The following is a 17,477-nucleotide window of genomic DNA, read 5'->3' on the forward strand; positions in this document are numbered from 1 at the left end:
ACTGGTTTATTTACGTTAAAAGAGAGTAAATTAGAGTCAGACCAGGTCTTTATCGTCAGTAGATCCGAAGTTATAATTTCATGAAGAGATGCAATAGTTGAGTTGCTCCAAGTTATACTGGTATCATCAGCAAAAAGAAAAATTTTCCCATTGATTTTTAAGTTAGTGATGTCATTTATAAAGATAAGGAACAGTATAGGACCCAATACTGAACCTTGTGGTACTCCACATACGATGTTTTTGAGACTAGAGTCAGTATCATTTGCTCTAACTAGTTGTTTCCGATTATTCAAGTAGGATTGGAACCAATTCAAAGAAATACCTCCAATTCCATAGAAATTTAGTTTTGTAATCAAGATGTCGTGATTTACACAATCAAAAGCTTTGGCATAGTCGCAGAAAACAGTGGCAGTATAAAGATAATTGTTTAGTGCTAGGTAAACCTCATGTAGTACAGAAAACATGGCATCAGTGGTACATTTATTTGTTAAAAAGCCGAACTGATTTTGTGATAAAATGTTGTTATCAACGATAAAGGACATAAGTCGAGTTTTAATCAGTCTCTCAATAATTTTGGAGAGTACCGGTAGTAAGGCAATAGGTCTTTAGTTGCAGGCATCAGATTTTTCGCCACCCTTATGAAGAGGAATAATAATGGCTGTCTTTAGGCACTTTGGAAATTTACCTTTTTCGAAGGAATCATTAATTAGTGAGAGCAGGATTTCCAACACATTTTCTGTGAGATTAGAGAAAATTTTTAGATAGTCCATCAGTACTACAGGATGATTTGCTTTTGATACAATTGATTGTTTGGATAAGTTCAGAGTTATCGACTGGTCGTAAAAAGAATGAATTCGAGACCTGTCTTGAATTAGGAAGATAGGAAATGGGATCTTGTTGCGGCAAAATTGTTGATGTTATATTTTTACTCACATTAACGAAGTAGTCGTTTAGACTTTCAGGATTTGGAAGGGAAAATGATTGAGCTGTGTGAGTTTTATTTCGAAGATCGTTTATTATAGACCAAGTTTCTTTTGCAACACTTTTAGAGCTTCCCAGACGATTTTGATAATAGGCTTTTTTAGCTGACCTGACAAGTTTTAGATATGTTGTCCTGTACTTCATGATATATTTGTATATCATTATGATATACAAATCATATCATACACATAACATACATACATACATAACATATCACATATATCATGATATATGTGATTATATCATTTCTTACTTTTTGTCTTGACTTTTGGTTTACGCTAACACTAATGACGTGATGTCCAACACATATATAGGGTGTCCCCGAAAATAGTGCGTTCCTTAAAGGTATAGGTAGAAGACACAATGTAGAGCAAAAAAGTCTTATAACATTTTTGAAGTTATACTTCTTTAGGCGCGATTGAGATTGAGGGTGAATTTATATTGATCTGCGCGCATGCGCACACCGACAGTTTGGTATTAGTCTTTATACGGGCTCTGATTGGGTGTTGAAATGATCTGTCAATAATTGTTCAATATGGAGGTTATCGGTAAACAAAAATGTTGTATAATATATTAGTTTTTATTGTTGTGAGGACAGAAATAAAATCAAATTTATAATTATAGTGACTTTTTAAATAGTTTTGAAAAGCCACAGGTACGTAATTATAAATGTTTCAGTTGTATTCCAATAAAAAATTATCTTCATACCTATTTGGAAAATGTAAAAAAAATAATGTACTTACCTAGTACTTGCTATGCTATACCCCTAGTAGGCAATGCTTTAATTTACATAATCTGATTACGAACAAACTTTCTACAAATTTTTATCTAAGGTATCGTTTTCTTACTCTATATATTGTTGTATTTTAATTCGACAGAAATCAAACTAATAAAAATTCATATAAACAAAATGTCAAAAAGTAGTTCAGTTTGTGTATATTCCCACATGACGTATACGCGAAGGTGGTGCAGTTTGAAATCGCTTCGACTCTCGTACGGCGGGATACACGGGAAGTAGGTTCAAGCCCAATGCAAGTTATATCATTTTTTTTTATTTTTTTTATAGATTTTATGATTGTAAGTATATTATTATATAATTTTTTTCAGAAAATACGTATTTAATTAAAATTTTTGGCAACAATTATTGTTCAGAAATCATTTGTGGCATTTTTCAATGTGTTTGTGTGTGTTTTATTCTTTTATTTTTTTAATTTTTGGTATTGTTTTAATAAAAATTTTTGGTAAGTAGTAGAGAAACTGTTTAAAGTATATTGATTTCGTTGAAATCATATAATAGAAGTATAACTTCTTACGTGCGTACAAAGTACACACATTCTTTTTTTTTCTAAATTGATCCGTTTGACCAAAAAACGAAAATACATTTTGATATGCAAATTGAATTCTGGCATCAACGCGCAACTCAAAAATCTAAAGATTAAAAAAGTAGGTTTGTAGGTCAGTTGCATCTGGTAGGTAAAATAATGTAAATATCAACCAAACCCATATTCATTATTTTGAGGTACCTACGATGTCAACAACCCCAAAAATCACACCTCAAAGTAAATAAACAAGGGGTTATTAGGTTAAATTTCCACAGTCACAGCAAGTTCTTCTAGGCTACGTTGCCATGTCATTCAAATTTATGAAAATAAAAATTCACTTATATGGGGAACAATGTATTTTTTTTCTTGGAAACTTGGTATTATATCTTGGTATTATATCCATACCTTAAATGAACGCACTATTTTCGGGGACACCCTGTATATAGCAATTGATGGCCATTCAAAAATTAAAACTAACGTGTTTAAGACTTGTTTTATAAGTCGTCTGTTTCTGAAATAATGAATTGGTTCCATAATTTTTTATCATACTGTATACTTAATTATAATTAACATTTTCTAGCATAAGCTTTATTCTGCTCTCTGAAATTTTTATTTTTATTCTCTTTATATTGACTGACCTTCTAAAATTGATGTATATACATATTTAACTTCCTATATAATTATAATAAATATGAATATAACAAATAATAGTCCATGTGGTGAGACTGCTCCCGTCTGAAAAAAATTCTGATTCGGTTTCTTTGCGGATTCCTATTCAAAAATGTCCCCTTTAAACAAATCTGAAGGGTGCCGGGCCGAATTTTTGGGCAGAAATTGTTTAAACAATTTTTTTAAACAAATACAAAACGTCACCTTTTGTTGCTCTGTAACATATTTTTTTAGGTTTTTTGGGTGGTCATTCTAAACAAGAAAGGTATCTTGTAATTTTTCTCAAAAATGGATAGTTTTCGAGTTATAGGCGATTAAAAATCTAAAAAAATGTAAAAATACCCATTTTCAAGGCTTAAAAACTCATATTCAAGATAGTATTTTTGAGGTTGCCAAGTATGCCAAGTATGCCAAGTATGCCAAGTACTTATATATGGTTTAAACATTCATTTTCAAGATCCTGAAGATTGATCGGGTCTAACTTCAATTTACACCGTTGTTATTTAATTGTTAAATATGCGTCTCCATCCGATTTTTTACCGGTGCGGCGCGCTCTGTTTCAACAATCTCCTATTTTCCTCTGAAAAATACTTCTTTTAGATTCTTTGGGACATTCTAAATAAAATAGGTTTCTTGTCATTTTCGGGGGAAAATAGGAGATTGTTGAAATAGAGCGCGCCGCACCGGCAAAAAAATCGGATGGACACGCATATTTAACAATTAAATAACAACGGTGTAAATTAAAGTTAGACCTGATCACTCTTCAGAATTTTTAAAATGAATGTTTAAACGACAATGTAAGTACTTGGCTACCTCAAAAATACTATTCTAAATATGAGTTTTTAAGCCTCAAAAATGCATATTTTCGCACTTTTTAGATTTGAAATCGCCTATAACTCGAAAACTATCCATTTTTGAGATCGCAAGATACCTTTCTTGTTTAGAATGAACCAGAAACCTAAAAAAATATGTTTCAGTGCAAAAATAGGTGATCTTTTGTATTTGTTTAAAAAAATTGTTTTAACAATTTCTGCCCAAAAATTCCGAGCGGCACCCTTCAGATTTGTTTAAAGGGGACATTTTTGAATAGGAATCCACAAAGAAACCAAATCAGAAATTTTTCAGACGGGAGCGGTTTCACCACATGGACTAAAAGAATCTTCTACTAATATTTTATTATTTCCCCTTAGTAAATCTTAAACTCTCGGCATTGACGCAATCTTCCATCAAAATTAAATTTGAAATCTGCTTTACAGAGCTTAACCGATTTCTATACTTGCAGAAATGGAGGCTAATCAGTTTAGGGAATTCGGAAAGGAGATGATTGACTACGTCGCCAACTACCTCGAGAATATCAGAGAAAGGTAAGTCTTTAAAATATATCTTGATATACTTAAATATTTTAAAGGCAGTTTGTAATAAGTAATTTAAAAAGTAGGTTGAGGGTAAAATATATTATTTCATCCATCTCCCTCTCCAATGGCGCTACAGGCTAAATCGAGCCTTCGCCCCTCCAAACTATGCCTCCAACCTTGCTGGTCCCGGACCGATATCTTCTCCAGCTTCTTACACCTAGCAAATTTTACTCGGCCGCTTACACTTCATCGTCCCACCTTCTCCGAGGTCTTCCTTTTGGTCTTGCGCCCCGCATTTTACTATCAAAGGCTCTTTTCACTTTTCTGCAATCTTTTGGTCTCCATCCTCACTACATGACCAACCAATCGAAGCCTCTGAAGTTTAACGAATTCTGCCATCGGTGTCTCTTTGAACAGTTGATAGAGTTCATGGTTGTACCTAGATCTCCATTTTACGTTCTCTTTAGGGGTTCTAATATCTTCCGTAGGACTTTATTATCAAAAACTTCCAGCCCTGGCCATATCCAAACTATGCCTCCAACTTTGCCGGTCCCGCGCGGATCATCTTTAAGTTCTCAAGCTTAGAAAATATCTTCCTTAGGTTCTACCGTTTGTTTCAAAGACTTCAAGTTTTCTTTTTGTGTTTTCTGTCATCACCCATGTTTCGCATCCATAACATACTATTGGTATGATAATAGTTTTGGAGACCCTGATTTTCGATCTCCAGTGTGTTTTTAGACCGGAATTCATGGGCGAGTAAAAAATAAGCTTCGATTCCCTTTACGATTCTCCTTTGAATATCTGATTCTTCTATTCACTATTCCATTCGTATTTAACGCAACTCCCAAATATGTAAAACTTTCTACAGTTTCAATATCGTCTTCTAATTCAACTCTGCATCCTGTTTCTTCTAGGTCTTACTTGTGCTAGCTTTTTGTGTTTTGAATATTTATTTCTGGTTTCATTTCTTTTGCCATTATTTTTAGTTGAGAATATATTTGTACGGCCACGTCCATTCTCCGAGACATAATACTGATGTCATCGGCATATGCCGCGATCTGTATTGATTTATTTGTTAGGAGATTAGCTCTTCCTATATTCAACCATCTTGTCACATATTCGAGAGTCAGGTTGTTTGTGGTTCCAATGTAATTTTTTGTTCCTCTTTACATAACTTTAGACAGTCAATCTATGCAGCCTTTTCAATGTGTCTATTAATTCCTTCACATCCGGTCTTTGACCTCATATACAATGCTATATTTCTTATTGTAAACCATAAAAATCATGCTCCTGTTCTATTAAGAGGCGTTCCGCTTCTTACAAATGCATTTAATGTTTTATTCCGTTGTAATCTTCGTACGCTTATTGAGTCTTGTTTTACAGGAACTTCAAGTGACCTTTCTCTTGTCATTGCATTTTTACTTCACCTGTGTATAGAACCACAGATCTCTATTTGTTATTACAATTTTGTCCTGAGTAGGCTAGTGAATTTCTATGTGAATGTAATAGCAGTAGTATTCTGTATATTGTAGCAAAGGTGGGGGGTACAATTTTTCAGTACTTTTACTTATATCGATATTTTATTTCAGGCGTGTACTACCCACGGTTGAACCAGGATATTTAAGACCACTTATACCAGAAACAGCACCAGAAAAACCCGACAAATGGGAAGACATCATGAAGGATATTGAAAGAGTTATTATGCCAGGAGTAAGTATATCAACATATCATAAAGTCTCCTTATTAATCTATTATTAATATATTATATATCTATTTTAACATAGTGATCTCTAGTCCCCAGTTAGATAGATAGATTCAAAGAGGTGACCTTTTGGCCTATTGCACTGAGACCTTTTCAGATCTATTGTGGTCCTCTTGTCCTAGATGACATTCTCCAGCCTGACCCTTTTTAAAAAATCCAATAGATTTGAGACTGCACCTTCCATGCAGCTCTGTACAGGCGGATTTTCTTCTAATGTGAAGAACCACACATTTGCCAGACTATGACACTGACGTTTAATGTGCTCTGCTGTTTCTTCTTCTAGGTGACAGAATCTGCACAGGTCTTCATCTGACAATCCCAGCACCTTCAAGTGCCTATTCAGCTTAGAGTACCCCGTTAGCAGACCTACTATGGCTTTGACTGTTTTGCTTATTAGGTCTGCTGTAAATTTTGGTGAATGTTCTCTAATGAACTGTTTCGGCTATAGTTAAAATGGAGGTCAACATAAATGCAACGGATTTCATTGTAAACCAGAAAGCGAACTCCCTTTTTTAATTCTTTAATTACTGTTTGATTGACTACTGACAAACCTTAACACAAAAAAGACCTGAAAAAGAGATACCATTATTAGACCATATTTTTGGAATAGAACCATAACAGGTGAAGAATACTGGGCATTTTTAGAATTGGAGTTAATTCTAGAATTAGCCAGACTCTTGGATGATTATATACAACCTCATCTCGTGAATAGATCAATTTGGTTTCAACAAGGTGGAGCACCTCCTCAATGTATTCGAGGCGTTCTTGAGTTTTTAACAATACATTTTCAATTTGTTGGATTGGAAGAAGAGGAGCTATAGAGTGGACAACAAGATCTCCGGATTTGACACCTCTAGATTATTTTTTTTGGTTTATTCAAAAAGCGTGTGTAAATACGCCACAGAATACCCAAGAACTGAAAAGACAGAATTACAGAAGAAATAGCACTAATTATAGCACTTCGAAGACGATTAGAAAAGTCTTTAATATAAATTTTCATTCAGAATGGCTTTTCTGATTCCAAAGGCAAGGTACCCTTAATTTATTTCTTTAGGTGCTTTCGGTTTATACAATAATATTAATTAAAAAATAAAAATGTTTTTCTTAATTTCTGCATATTAATGATTAATATTGGTCATTAACAAATTATATGTTGCATCGGCAATAAAAAACTTTAACAAAAGATTTTAAAATAAACGGGTGGTCCCGTTTAAAAATACGCATATTATTCGTAACCTCAGAAACTAATACATTTTGCAACATCGAACATATAAAATTTTAAATAACTTGTCTATCTAATATACATAACTAACATTTTGTTATTATATCATACGGGGTGTCATCATCATTAAATCTTCGCTTCTCCTCTGCTGGACATAGATCTCCCTCATAATTTTCCATCTATTTCGATTTTGTGCTTCTTGAATCCAATTTCTATGACAACGTTTTAGATCATCAGTCCAACGTGTTGGTGGACGACCTCTACTTTGGTAGGCATCATTTCTTTTCCAGTATCCACTTTATCCATCTGTTATCTGTCATTCGACCCACTCGACCTTTGCCTTTTTACATACATATTCCAAAAGCGCAGTGAACAGTTTCGGTGATATGGTGTCTCCCTGACGTACTCCACGTTGTATCGGGAATTTCTGAGTTTCTGAGTTACGGGGTGTCACAGATATCTTTATGTTTCCATACTTTACGCATACGTCGCGCTGTATTATTGTGCCAATGCTTTTACTCCTTAATCCTCCTATAATAGTCCAGGAACTTTTCACCTCGCAATTTTTACAGAATGGATCGATTTGCTTGAAAATTTGAGAATAAGTAGGGGATAGTCCAAGGATCAAAATCTATATGATACTGAAAGGCGCTTTTACCATGGGGGTGATTACCACCCCATCTCGGTGGTGGAAATTTTATTATTATTATATTTTATTATATTTTGAAAGTAAAAGTTGATAAAAACAGTCATTCTAAGCAAAAAATGTTTTATATATTTTTTTGATAAAATTAATAGTTTTCGATTTATTTGTTATCGAAGGTGTTGGTTTTATATCGAAAAAATCAATGTTTTTCGAAAATACTAATTTACGATTCACTCAATTTTGCCGTAGAAAATACTTTTTCAAACCAAGTTCTTGGGAATTAAATAACCTACAATTTCATATTTAAAGATTTTTCCGTATCTCTGATGCTAATCTTTCTATTCTGAAGAAAAAGGGATTTTTTACCAAACTACAAAAATTCGTTATTTGCTTTTAACTCCAGTTATTTAAAAACTAATCATTCTAAGCCAGTTAAACTTCTAGAATCTATTATTAATACATAATTAAATAAGCATGAATAAGGCCAATGACTAAAAACACCGCTAACTTACATTATTATGCTTCCAATTGGATTTCTCCTTTTTTCTTTCAAAAAATATATTGATTTTTTACCCGCAACTTTTTTATTTTTTACCCTAGAAAGTTTATTAAAAAAGAATTTTGTAGGTTTTTACAAGATCTATAAGCTTATTAATATTAAATATTTTTAAAATCCTCAGTCGCAAAGATCGGTGACTTTGAAAGGGTTGGTAAACGTGGTCTTTGCATGTTATTACAAGTTTTAATTGTCAATAGCTCACTCAATTTTTGCTCTAGAAAAAAATTTTGCAAACCAGTTTCTTGGGAATTAAATAAGCTAGAATTTCATATCTAAACGTTTTTTCCTATCTCTGATGCTAATCTTTCTATTCTGGAGAAAATTTTATTTTTTTCCAAATTACAAAAATTCGTTATTCGCTTTTAACCCCATTTTTTTAAAAACTCAATAATCTAAGCCGGTCAAACTTCTAGAACCTATTAATAATACATAAATAAAGAAGACCAAAATAAGGTTAATGACTAATTTTAATACGGGTGGTGATTAGGGTGTTGCTTCCGATCACTTTTTCGCTGAAAAAAAATAGGGACTGACATTCTTTTCATTATAAGTCACTTTAGTTTTTGAGCTAGAGACTTTTCTTTATTTCTGGAGATAGATATTCTTAAATACTTTAAATTAGTTTTACAAGTTATCCTCGAAAAATGCATAGTTTTCCCGTCTTTTGACTTTGAAATTACAATATTTAGCATTTGACGAAGAAGGGCTAACATATAATAAAGTATAGCTCGATTACTATTGGCCTTAAAGAAAATTTAAAGAAATGGTTTTGTTTATTTTTTTAAAAGGTACATTTTTGTTAAGTAAAATTGCTTTGATAAAACGAAAACTTTTGGAGTTATTAGCAGAAAACTTATTAAAAACATTGATTTTTTCGATATAAAATTAACACTGTCGATAGCGAATAAATCGAAAACTATTATTTTATCAAAAAAAAATGCATAGAACGTTTTTTGCTTAGAATGAAGTTTTTACCAACTTTTGCGGTCAAAATATAATAAAAAATTTCCACCCCCGAGATGGGATGGCAACCACCCCCATGGTAAAAGCGCCTTTCGGCATCATATAGATTTTGATCCTTGGACTATCTACTACTTCTTCTTAAATTTTCAAGCGATCCATTCTGTAAAAATTGCGAGGTTTTGTCCCATTTTAAGCTTCATTACTTGGACTATAATTTTTATTGATATTAAAATGTTTGGCTACATTTACAATATTACTTAATATGAACCTATAAAATTTAAACAATATTTAAGTACCTAAAAACCGTGAAAATGTTCTAATACTTTTAATATTGTTATTACAGGTAACTCACTGGCATTCACCCAGATTTCACGCTTATTATCCGACGGCCAATTCTTATCCTGCGATTGTTGCCGACATACTCAGCGGTGCAATCGCCTGCATAGGTTTCACTTGGGTAAGTATATCAACCTCGATATTTGCATTTTGCTAGGTATCAAACCTTTTTAATCATAAAAACAACTAAAACAAATTTTTTAATTGCAACTACACGACCAAGGTTACTTTAGTCGATTCTGTATATTTTTCCACCAATGCAACCACATGCACAATTAGTCAGGGATCCACCTATTTTTTGCCATTTACTACTAACAAGGCAATTTTTACGTGAGTAGCTTCGTTTTGACGAGACGCCTAACTTTTTTCGTTACAACAATTTCCGTATGTGGTAGATAACAAAGATAATAGCAGGGATAGTCCAGTCGGGTTAGACTGTAGTACATTCTTTCACAGTTTTTGCTCTAAATTTTAAAGAACCGCTTGGATTGACATGAAATTTATCATACGTATAGCTTACATGTCAAAGAAAAAAAGTGATATTGTGCCGATGTGTGCTTTTGCCCTGGGGGTGACTTTCACCCCCTCTTGATGGTAAAAAAGTATATGTCCAAAATAAGTCCGGAAATGGGTAAACTGACTAATTTTAAGTAACTTTTGTTCTATAGAGCTTTTTCGCCAAGTCAAGAATTTTCGAGTTATTTGCGAGTGAATGTGTTAATTGTTCAACAAAATAACCACATTTTTAGACGGTTTTGCGCAAATAAATCAAAAAGTATGTATTTTGTCGAAAAAACGTTCTTAGCAAAGATATACCCTATAAAAAAGTAAAAAAATGGTGTACGCGTTATGTCTCTGGATCTCGTAGAACCAGAGTTATAGCCAATGAAAAATAGATTCATATTCACCAAATTTCAAATAGAATATTTCGACGTACAATATCCAAAAAATTAAGCACTTTTTGGGGAAAACCCATTATAACTTTTTTAAAGTGTTTAAAAAATCTTTATTTATGTTTTTACAAAAAGTTTCTAGCATTAAATTTAAGCAAGTTACGCTCAAAATAAAGTTGGTCTCTTTTGTTTTGGCAAAAAAATAATCGGGAAGACCACCCCCTAATTAGCAACTTAAATGAAATTAATCGTTACCGCTCCACAAATTATTTTACTTATGTTGTGTTTATATGATCTGTAAGTTTCATCAATTCAAAGTGCTTATTTTTGAAAAAATTTGGTTTCAAAGTAATATTTTAAAAAATTTAAATTTTGAGAAATATGCTTTTTTTTCAAAATCGCTTAAAAATTGTTAGAGATACCAAAAATCTCGAAAAACAAAAAAAAGTCAGCATTGCTTTTCTGAATATCATGTATTTTTTGTTTTTCCGTTAGACAAACATTGATTAAGATTTGGTGTTTCTAAATTTGCATACATTCGTGATCAGTGACTCGTTCAACCCCTTTTTAACTACAGCCCTTTCAATAATAAGGACTTTGAACCGATGAAACTTACAGATCATATAAACAATACATACACGAGTCAAGAAACTTGTGAAGTCGTAACGATTAGGTTCATTTAAGATACTAATTAGGGGGTCATTTTCTCGATTTTTTTACCAAAACAAAAAGGGACTAACTTTATTTTGAGCGTAACTTGTTTACTTTTGATGCTAGAATTTTTTTTATAAAACAAAAATGAAGCTTTTTTTAAACAGTTTAAATAAGTTGTAATGAGTTTCCCCGAAATGTGCTTCATTTTTGGTTATTTCACGTTAAAATATTCCATTTGGAATTTGACGAATATGAACCTATTTTTCATTAGCTATAACTCTGCTTCTACTAGGTATAGAGACGTGATATATACACCATTTTTTTAAATTTTTTACAGGCTATATTTTTGCTCAGAATGTTTTTTCGACAAAATACTTACTATTTGAGTTATTTGAGAAAAACCGTCTAAAAGCGCGGTTATTTTGTTGAAAAAATGAACATATTCACTGCCAAATAACTCGAAAAGTATTGACTTAGTGAAAAAACTCTATAGAACAAAAGTTACTTAAAATTAGCCAGTTTATCCACTTTCTGACTTACTTTGGACGAATATTTTTCACCCCCAAGAGCAGGGCAAAAGCACATATCGGCACAATATCACTTTTTTCTTTGACTTGTTAGCTATGTTTGTGCCACATTTTATGTCAATCCAAGCGGTTCTTTAAAATTTAGAGGTTTTGCAATATTTTACCGTTAAAGAACGGACTATGTTGGACCTAACCTTGCATGCCGAGCTGCCCAGAAATTTTATTTTTCTAATCTTTAGGGAGGGTCAATAGTAGTGTACATTTAAAATCTCGACTGAATTCCACCGTTGCGTTATTCGTCATTTTGATTTTAAACGGGAACCGTTTTTACTCAATATCTTCGCCATTTTCAACTTCTCGACAAAAAGTATGACAGCTTAAATTGTTGAAAATGTGATTTTCTATAATTTATTTCATTGCAATTTTTTTTGTCCGGTCGATATTTTCAGAGTTATGGAGGAAAATAATGACAGTTATTATTTTCCCAAACAGTTTCTTGCAAGGAAAATGAAGCTACTCACAAAAAATTAGCTTGTTAGTAGCAAATGGTGAAAATAGGCCTAGGATCCCTGACTAGATAGTTTATTTTTGTGTTGTGATATAGCTACATTGGATGTTTTACATTTTTTTACTATTATAATTTTTTGGGAACTAGTAATCCAAGTAAAAATCGGTAATAAAACTAATCTATTATTACCTGTGATCAATTTAGACAAACAATAGACCGGATTCTTATACTAGTCTAGTCGTCAGATTTCTAAAAAGAAGATACCAAGCTGAATTTCGCTGAGAATATCAATTTTGGGATGTCAATTTTGGGATGACACTTCTGTTGACCAATAATTGTGGAACTTCCATTGTTGAGCCTAATCTTCAAAATTTATAACGTGAAATTTCGATTTTGAGTTTCGACAATGAATGAGACATTCGAAATACGCCTAAAACACGCTGAATTTAAACTTTCAAATTACAAACCATCTTACGTAACTGGAGATGGTTCCACGAAGACGGTATTAGGTGGAAATTGTAGCTGAGGTTGTACAGTTTCCAAAAATATACTTGTGCAATTAGAAAGAAGCTGTTTTAAACGTATTCGATCACCTATTTTTTAATTGAATTTTAGAATTTTGCTCCCTACTCCTATATCCAAAAGAAACGTCTATTATACAGGGTGTCTGCGTAACTTGGAACCATATGGGAAACTTTTTTAATATCAATTTTACGAAAAAAAGTCATTCCTTATAAAGTGCTCTGAGTCCAAAAGTCCTCTTCTAGAAAGAGTCCAAAACCTAAGATGCAATCATCAGATATCAAATTTTGTCAACAGTATACGAGGTATGTCAAAAAATATGAATTTCGCTCAAGAGCAAACTGCCTTTATATTTCAAAATATCAAAAAATTTTATTATGAAAAGGTATTTGTAATTAAAAACCATATTCAAACATGCAATAACAGCCTTCGACTTAAAAAAAATTTCTGAAATTTTCCTAAATTACCGATTCCGAACATCATTTTTATTTATTAGACATGTAATAGCTCTTTTATTAATAACTTTAGGAAAAAAAGTTTTTCTTCATAAAAATCTGTGCATAGTCTAAACCTCAAGATGCAACCATCAGCTATCCAAGTTTGTTAATTGTATACGAGTTGTGTCAAAAAATATGAATTTAGAAAGAATTCTTTTTAAATTCATATTGACACACCTCGTATAAAATTAACAAACTTGGATAACTGATGGTTGCATCTTGAGGTTTAGACCATGCACAGATTTTTATGAAGAATAACTTTTTTTCCTAAAAATATTAATAAAAGAGTTATTACATGTCTAATAAATAAAAGTGATGTTCGGAATCGGTAATTTAGGAAAATTTCAGAATTTTTTTTTTTCAAGAAAAAGGCTGTTATTTCATATTTGAATATGGTTTTTAATTACAAATAACTTTTCATAATGAAATTTTTTGATATTTTGAAATATAAAGGTAGCTTGCTCTTGAACGAAATTCATATTTTTTGTCATACCTCGTATACTGTTGAAAAAATTTGATATCTGATGATTGCATCTTATGTTTTAGACTATGCAGAGCACTTTATAAAGAATGACTTTTTTTCGTAAAATTGATATTAAAAAAGTTTCCCATATGGTTCCAAGTTACGCAGACACCCTGTATATAGTCGTCTCGGAAATCCGTTAAAAAAATTAAACCGAATATAAGAAATTCACTTTGGCAACATTGTATTCTCGGATATCAATAGAACCGTAATTTAGTTGATGATGTGCAGAATAAGTTTGAATTCAGTTCCGCTAATTTTTTGGGCTCTTTTTGTCCTAAAAAGTAGAAAAAAAATTAATTTCTCTTGCTTAATATTTTATCGCCTAATAATTTTTACTGTACTAATATGCAAGTTAACTACTAATGACTAATTTACGTGATTAATGAGATATTATCATCAGCAAGAGACGTATCGAATTTCTTAAACATTTATACCAAACATTGATACCGCCAGTTTCTTGCGCATTCTGACCAAGTTTCATTTCTACTAAACTACGAAATTAAACTAGATGGCATAACACGACTTTACTTAAGGCAACCAGAAATGAACACATACACGCACCATAAGACAAACGTAGAAAAAAGCTCATCTGAAAATCTCTTCATGGACGGCATTCAAGTGAAATCAGCCAAGACTAGATATGTAAACAATAAATATAATGTCCAATTATTGATTGACCAATCAGGGAAGATGTTGCCCGAAACAGAAGGTTTCGGTCAGACAATTGGAAAGCTTGCGAATTTGGCAATTAACTAATTCAGCCTTGATAGCTATATAACAATTAAAATGCACTGCCACAATTTTCTTAATCAAATTCAGTTTTTTACTCTCCAATAAAACTTTAAATTTGGTTTTTACTGGCGTTAGTCCTGTCGCCAGGGGGAGAACAACGGCCTCCTTTATTCAGATGAACTTACCCAAGTTTTTTTTATGTATTTTGATCCGTAGAACACGAATTTTTTGGGTAACAGTTGATCCGGATGTCGATAAGATTGTTATAAACAAAGAACTTACATAACAGCGATTTTTCGCAAAAAAAATATTTTTTTTTATTTCTTGGGTAATTCTAAGCAAAAAATGTTCTTACAAGTTTTTTCATAGGATGCATAGTTTTCGATATAAACGCGGTTGAACTTTCAAAAAATCGAAAAATTGCAATTTTTGAACGCGAATAACTTTTGATTAAAAAATAAAATAGCAATTCTGCTGACCGCATTTGAAAGTTGAAGTCAAATTATACCAGTTTTGATTATTTGCATTGCTAAAAATAATATTTTTATTGTTAAACAAAGCTATAAACACATAGTGCGTGAGTGATGTTTTCAATGAATCTCTCATTTAAAATCGACCGACTAGGCGCGCCTACAAACAGGCAATTTCTACGTAGCATGCCTTAAAATGCATTAAAACACTATTTATTTATAGCTTTGTTCGACAATAAAAAAAATAATTTTTGGCAATGCAAGTAATCAAAACCGATATAACTTGGCTTGAACTTTCAAATGCCGTATGGAGAATTGCTATTTTATTTTTTAAGCAAAATTTATTCGGGTTCAAAAATTGCAAATTTCCGATTTTTTTAAAGTTCAATCGCGTTCATCTCGAAAATTATGCATCCTACGAAAAAACTTAAGACCAAACTACGTAAGAACATTTTTTGCTTAGAATGACCCAAAAAATTCAAAAAAATGTTTGCGAAAAATCGCTGTTATGTAATTCCTCAAGTTCTTTGTTTATAACAATCTTATCGACATCCGGATTAACTGTTACATAAAAAATTCGTATTCTACGGGTCAAAATACATAAAAACAATTTGGATAAGTCCATCCAAGGAGGCCGTTGTATCCCCCTGGAGACAGCACTACGTGTTTTCTTAGGTTGTCACATTTTTTTTCTATTTTAGTTCTAAGAACTATTACCCGATTATTTTATTTGCTGTATTAAATTTGGTTGTTTAATTTTACTGCACTTAAAGGGCATTTTAATCTGTTTAATTTGTGCACTCATGAGTATATTATTCATACATTTAATTTACCTTGTTACTTTTTATTTGACATTAGACTTTCAAATCGGTATTAGAATTAACCTTGACTGCAATAAGATCTAAATCGCAAGTATTTGTAAGTTGCTCCAACCTCGAAAATTGCAAAACCACTGGTCATTTACGAGTCTTACCGGTCAACAACTCATTGCAACATAGGTTTATGTTATTTACAATGTCAGTACTAAAATAAGAAAAATGTTTTATTATGTTTTCTTTACTACAAAAATAGGCTTACGTCATTCAAGTTATCTGATAGTAGATCAGGGTAATAAGACAAAAATATACCCTGTTCGTGACACTTCAGCAGCCAGGGTACTGAAGCGTTTTTTCGACAAGTAATACCTATAGGAACAAATTGTAACTATTTCCTGCGTAGGATCTGGCGGCCATTTTTATTTATAAACAATTAACTGTCAAAAAATGGCATTTTCCCCTTTTTTTTCAAATCGATTGAAAACAATGAAACTTATGATTTTTTTAGTACAAATATCTTTGAGATTATGGAAAGAGCTTTAAAATGACATATTGCAAAGTTTGATATACTCATTTATTGTTAATATAATTGAGAAAAAAGGTCGGAATTGCAAAAAAAATTACTTCGCAATAACTGCTGTAAAAATTAGTGTACAGGTTTGAAATTTTTGTCAAGTGAGGGTTCTTTGGTGCTTAATATGTGATAAAAAGTTCAAAGCGATTCATTCAATTGTTTAAATTTTATTCGAATTGTTTATCTCAGAGAGCATTTTTTTGCAATAACATAAGTCAGAAAAAAATGACGTTAGGACCATTCCACAGGTGTCAAATGGAAGAGCGTGAGCTATGTTTTCAAATTGGTTTAGAGAAAGCGAATAAAAAATGCATTTATTAGTAATAAATAATTATGCAAAAGTATGTAAATCTTCCCTTATAAACTTTTTGAATAACTTTTCCAAAAAAAAATAACTTTTTTTACCCTGTTTTAAGTGCACAACTACCAAGTAATGTTATTTATATCATACTTGATTAAAAATTGTAATAAATATATATAATTTCTTATATAACAAAATAAAAAGTTTATAAGGAAAGATTTACGATACTTTTGCATAATTATTTATTACTAATAAATGCATTTTTTATTCACTTGTTTTAAACCAAGTTGAAAATATAGCTCATGCTCTTTCATTTGACACCTGTGGAATGGTTCTAACTTAATTTTTTTCTGACTTATGTTATTGCAAAAAAATGCTCTCTGGGATAAACAATTTGAATAAAATTTAAACAATTGAATGAATCGCTTTGCTTACCAGCAATGAAGAGCATTATCATTATATAAAAACATGTCTTCAGGAAGCAGCAACAGAGGCCCTCGGACTCCAAATAAAAAACCACAGAAAAACTCCGTATTGGTGGGACGAAGAAATAGAACAAGAGATTAAAAATAAAAGAGAGAAGTATAAAAAATTTCTGAACACAAGGACCGACGCCGATAAGGTAGAATACAGGAGGGTCCAA

General features: G+C 31.9%; 1 protein-coding gene across 1 annotated transcript in view; it reads left to right on the forward strand.

Moving 5' to 3' along the window:
• The window catches only part of LOC114324460 (aromatic-L-amino-acid decarboxylase-like), a 54,813-nt gene that overhangs the window by 14,793 nt on the left and 22,543 nt on the right, over window positions 1-17,477 (forward strand). Inside the window, exons 2-4 of the mRNA XM_028272318.2 lie at window positions 4,255-4,336; window positions 5,917-6,037; window positions 9,823-9,936. Coding sequence (XP_028128119.1) covers window positions 4,257-4,336; window positions 5,917-6,037; window positions 9,823-9,936 — 315 coding nt within the window. The 5' untranslated portion in view covers window positions 4,255-4,256. The remainder of the gene's footprint in view (window positions 1-4,254; window positions 4,337-5,916; window positions 6,038-9,822; window positions 9,937-17,477) is intronic.

The sequence above is a fragment of the Diabrotica virgifera genome, chromosome 1 (genome assembly GCF_917563875.1).
Source record: "Diabrotica virgifera virgifera chromosome 1, PGI_DIABVI_V3a".
Lineage (NCBI taxonomy): Eukaryota > Metazoa > Arthropoda > Insecta > Coleoptera > Chrysomelidae > Diabrotica > Diabrotica virgifera.